The 4,949-nt window shown below is 34.4% G+C and overlaps 1 protein-coding gene across 1 annotated transcript; it reads left to right on the top strand.

The window, feature by feature from the left end:
- The first annotated feature begins 697 nt into the window (after positions 1–697).
- On the top strand, positions 698–4,292 carry LOC110627092 (endoglucanase 5). Its single transcript, XM_021773326.2, has 10 exons — positions 698–939; positions 1,057–1,269; positions 1,702–1,902; positions 1,997–2,083; positions 2,160–2,324; positions 2,445–2,568; positions 2,651–2,814; positions 3,049–3,382; positions 3,658–3,699; positions 3,842–4,292. The coding sequence occupies exons 1-10, from the start codon at positions 736–738 to the stop codon at positions 4,129–4,131; spliced, it is 1,824 nt and encodes a 607-aa protein (XP_021629018.1). The 5' UTR covers positions 698–735; the 3' UTR covers positions 4,132–4,292.
- Positions 4,293–4,949: the final 657 nt, after the last annotated feature.

The raw sequence follows: 4,949 nt of genomic DNA, 5'->3' as shown, positions 1-4,949 counted from the left end.
ATCAATACCCGTTGCATAATGATAAATTATAGTTATTAAAGATTATGGAACTTGCTTAATAGCAGTGACAAAATATTTTATAAAGTTTTAATGGTTAGGATTAATGAAAAAAAAAATCTAATGGTTGATAAAATAAAGAGTAATTTCACTTTGTATCTTGCTTAGAATAAAAGAGCACTCACAAATTTAATCGGGTGACAAGTGTATCTGAATAAATTTAAGAGATTTTAAATTCTGCTCTATCGTTCTCAATTTTTTAGTTCGGAAAAAAAAAATAAGATAGAAGACACTGTTTTTAAGTAGCCTAATTATTTTAATATAAAATTTTAAAATTGAATATTGAAATTTATAAAATAAAGTTGACTGCTGATAAAATAATTTAAAAATTAACATATTAAAATTGTTTATTTAGTATAAATAGAAATATTACAAATTTTGGGACAGGCCATGGCCCCAATATACATGTAGGTATTGATAGACAATTATTGGATAAAGAAGAAGAAGAACCCACGTCATGGGTTTACTAATTAAACTTTTGACATTCTTTATACACGATACAACGTGGGAGGATTAACTTCGTGTCTTTACACAATACAACGTGTACACTTGAACCATTTTCTTCTTCTTGTTCATCTACCTTTCTTATATATATAGACAAGGATATGTGATTAACCTAAATATATACACACATAGGCACTAACTCCTAAATAAACATCCACTGCCACCAATTAAGCAATGGGGATCTCTAATTTTGGTGTGCTGATGTTGGTGGTGGGCATGCTTGGCCTCGACGCAGCTACAGCAACAGGCTTCGACTATGGCCAAGCACTTGATAAGACATTCCTGTTTTTCGAGGCACAGAGGTCAGGTAAACTGCTTGCCAACCAAAGAGTCAAGTGGCGAGGTGACTCTGGCCTTAAGGACGGCTTTCTTCAAGGGGTATTTCAATCTTTCTTCTCCTTCTTCTCTTGATATGATAAAAAAATTTATGTCGTGACTCAGTAATGCACAACCGAAATGAGGCAGCTAATTCAAGTGGTTGATATATTGGCGCAGGTTGACTTGGTGGGAGGGTACTATGATGCAGGGGACCATGTGAAGTTTGGGCTGCCAATGGCATTTAGTGTAACAATGCTTGCTTGGGGAGCTATTGATTTCAGGAAGGAGATCACGGCATTAGACCAAATGGGACACACTCTGTGGGCTATTAGATGGGGCACTGACTACTTCATGAAGGCCCATACACAACCTAATGTTCTTTGGGCTCAGGTACTTGCTTAGTTTCTAACGTATTCCATCCTTTTTACATAAAGATCTAGCTTCAAAGCTGATGAAACCACCTCACAATATATACAAGGAATCCAGAAAGCTTCGTTTCCCCCAACTAACTTTTCTTTTGTCTCAACAAACCTAGCAAAATTTGCCCTTTCTTTTCTTTTTTTAATGGAGTCATAAGGTCCGAGAAACAACAATATGTAACCTTCTCATTTTTCCATTGTAATGGGAGACTCGATGTTAAGACCTCACCTATTCAGACCAACCATTTTTTTTTTTAAGTTAATAAGTATTGAATTATATTTTCAAATATGAGAAATGCATAAAACAATAAATTGATTTAAATTCTTACAAGCTTTCTGTTTCAAGGGATGTCTGTACAAATATATATCAAGGTTATGTTGTTATTTGGTGTGCAAAATCCAGGTCGGGGATGGTGATTCTGATCACTACTGTTGGGAGAGAGCAGAAGACATGACAACTCCAAGAACTGCATATAAGCTTGATGAATATCATCCTGGTTCAGACCTTGCTGGTGAAACTGCAGCTGCCTTAGCTGCATCTGCCTTAGCTTTCAAGCCTTACAACTCTTCTTACTCCAATCTCCTCTTAGTTCATGCAAAACAGGTGAAAATTTCTCCTACAATAATAAAAAGCTTTTAAAAAGTTGGAAACTTATTGGGAAAGGCAAGACTATTTATTTAACGTATTGGATTTGCAGCTCTTCTCATTTGCTGATAGATTTAGAGGGCTTTATGATGATTCCGTGCAGAATGCTAAGCACTTCTACACCTCCTCAGGCTATTCGGTGAGTAAAATTACGGTTAAAAAGTTAAAATATTATTAAATTTTTTGTCTTAATAACAAAACTTTTAATGTTGTAGGATGAGTTATTGTGGGCTGCAGCATGGTTGTACAGGGCAACCGATGATGAGTACTACCTCAAGTATGTGGTGGACAATGCTGTGTATATGAGTGGAACTGGATGGGCTGTCAAGGAATTCTCTTGGGACAATAAATATGCTGGTGTCCAAATCCTTCTTTCCAAGGTAGTTTGGTATTCAATTAAACAAAACTGTGAGAAGATATTAATTAAACTAATCAAATATTCAAATTCTAGAGAAATTAAAAAAATTTGAAAAATACGAAATTTTGAAAATGGCCTGCAGATACTGCTAGATGGGCGTGGTGGCGCATACACTTCCACCCTAAAGCAATATCAAGCCAAGGCAGATTACTTCGCATGTGCTTGTCTCAAAAAGAATGACGGCTACAACATTCAGACAACTCCTGGTTAGTCTCTCTTTCAGTCCTTATCTAAATATTTACGAAGCTCATGTGATCAATGTGCAAACTTTCTATTTGTCCTTACCAGGGGGTTTAATGTACGTTCGAGAATGGAACAATTTGCAGTATGCTTCTGCTGCTGCAATTCTTCTTTCCATCTATTCAGATTATCTTTCTGCTGCAAAGGCCAAGCTTACTTGTCCAGACGGGCAGATCCCTCCTCAGGAGCTCCTCAATTTTGCCAAATCACAGGTACTTGACAGAATCTATGTAGGAGCTCGCTAAAACTGGCCAATATAATTTTTCAGTCCATTTTTCACTTGACTAAAGATGTTTGAGCTAGACATTATACTGGGTGCGGGCGTTAACCTCTACACTAATGATGTTGGTGTTCAAGAAACTTGTTGCTAAGTCTCATTTAACATTGCATTCTTTTTCCTTTTTAAAGAGCAAAGATCTGATTCATATTGTAATTTGATTGCACAGGCTGATTACATTCTTGGTAAAAACCCGAAATCCATGAGCTACTTGGTTGGATATGGACCTCAATATCCAGTTCATGTACACCACAGAGGTTCTTCCATTGCCTCTATATTTGCTCTGCATTCGGCTGTTGAATGTGTGCAAGGATTCGAGACATGGTATCGTCGTCCTCAGGGAAATCCAAATGTCATACATGGAGCCCTCGTCGGAGGTCCTGATCAGAATGATAATTTCTCCGACGACCGTTCTAACTATGAACAAACTGAACCTACACTTTCTGGCAATGCCCCTCTTGTTGGCCTCTTCTCCAAGCTTCATAGTGTATATGGATCAACGGGTAATTGTCTATGTTGCTTATTTCCTTTCACCAAGTAAAATCACCCTATACAAGATTCTATAACAATTAGAGAAGTTAACTGCTCCTCTCACTGCATCAAGGACAAGGATATTAAAGAGTTCAATTCTTTTGGCATGATTTATTTTTTAAGAAAAGAAATGCAGAATCATGCATGAGTTTATTAGTATTGTTATTTTCTTTTCCTTTTTGCATTTTCTCAAACACATTATCTTCCATTATCTGAATCCACTTTGTCCCTCAAATTAATATTGCAGGATCCTACCAACAACAGACACAGGTGCCCAACACAAGCTTAGGTATGCAATACAACTCAAATCTGTAACTGTAAGAGTTTCATTGTGCATCCTCTGGTCATCAAGCGCATCCTCTTTGGCCAGAAGTGTTTCATAATGAATTTACAATGATCTTAATTACTTCTTTTAATATTTTGCAATGCAGGGGTCCCAGTGGAATTCATTCACAGCATAACCAACACTTGGAATGTTGGAACGACAACGTATTACCGCCACAAGGTGATCATGAAGAACGTATCTCAGAAGCCAATTAGCGAGCTCAAGTTGGTGATAGAAGACCTCTCAGGTTCTCTGTGGGGTCTATCTCCGACATCAGAAAAGAATACCTACGAGCTTCCTCAGTGGCTCAAAGTCTTGAAACCTTCCTCAGAGTACAGCTTTGTTTACGTTCAAGGTGGCCCCCAAGCAAAGGTTTCTGTTCGGAGTTACTGTTGAGATGTACTTCTGCCTTTTTTATTTATTTTTTTTCTTTTTCTAAATTCTCACACCTGAAGTATTGACCTATCGCAGTAATTTTGCGTTCAAATCAGTTGCACAAAGATATTGTAATTTCATCTTGCAGCTCATTTCCAAATTGAAATTTCTTCAAGAATCAATTTTCCTATACCATCCTCGTGCTCCAAAGAGAAGTACTTGTTAAATTAATTATATCAATAACATAAATTTTAATTCTAATAACATTAAAACAAATGAAAATCCCAAATCATAGTCAGAAAATTATAATTTTATCTTTTTATTTTTGGTTTTCCTTTTTATAAATTCACAGTCTATTTCGATTTCGGTTTAATTTTTTATTTTTTAAATAAATTATTTTAAAAAATTTTATCACTTAAAATTAATGTATAAACAAATTAAATTATCAAATAATTAAGTTCAAATTTAATTTTCACTTGTAAAAAATATTATTTATATTTAAATGTAATATTATTTTATTTATATATATATATATTATTTTATTTTTTATATCACGTAAATTGATAAATATATTTTATAATTTACTTATTTAATAAAATACATATTCAATAATATTTAAAACTAATATTTGTTTCTTTACATTTTATTTCACTTTTAAATTTTTTAAATCAAAATTAAATTTAAAATTGAATTGAAACCATTAAAAATTAAAACTGTTTTGAAGTAATTTAAATTAGACCGATTCCGATTAAATTTGAAAAAAATAAATTAAATTGCCGATTTTAAATCAAAACCGCCCGTGACCATGTCTACCTAGCATTAGTGAGTAGTACGTACAA

This window comes from Manihot esculenta, chromosome 11 (assembly GCF_001659605.2).
Source record: "Manihot esculenta cultivar AM560-2 chromosome 11, M.esculenta_v8, whole genome shotgun sequence".
In the NCBI taxonomy this organism is placed as follows: domain Eukaryota; kingdom Viridiplantae; phylum Streptophyta; class Magnoliopsida; order Malpighiales; family Euphorbiaceae; genus Manihot; species Manihot esculenta.
Note: the sequence above shows the minus strand (reverse complement) of the source record. Positions and strands in the feature narration are given on the sequence as shown.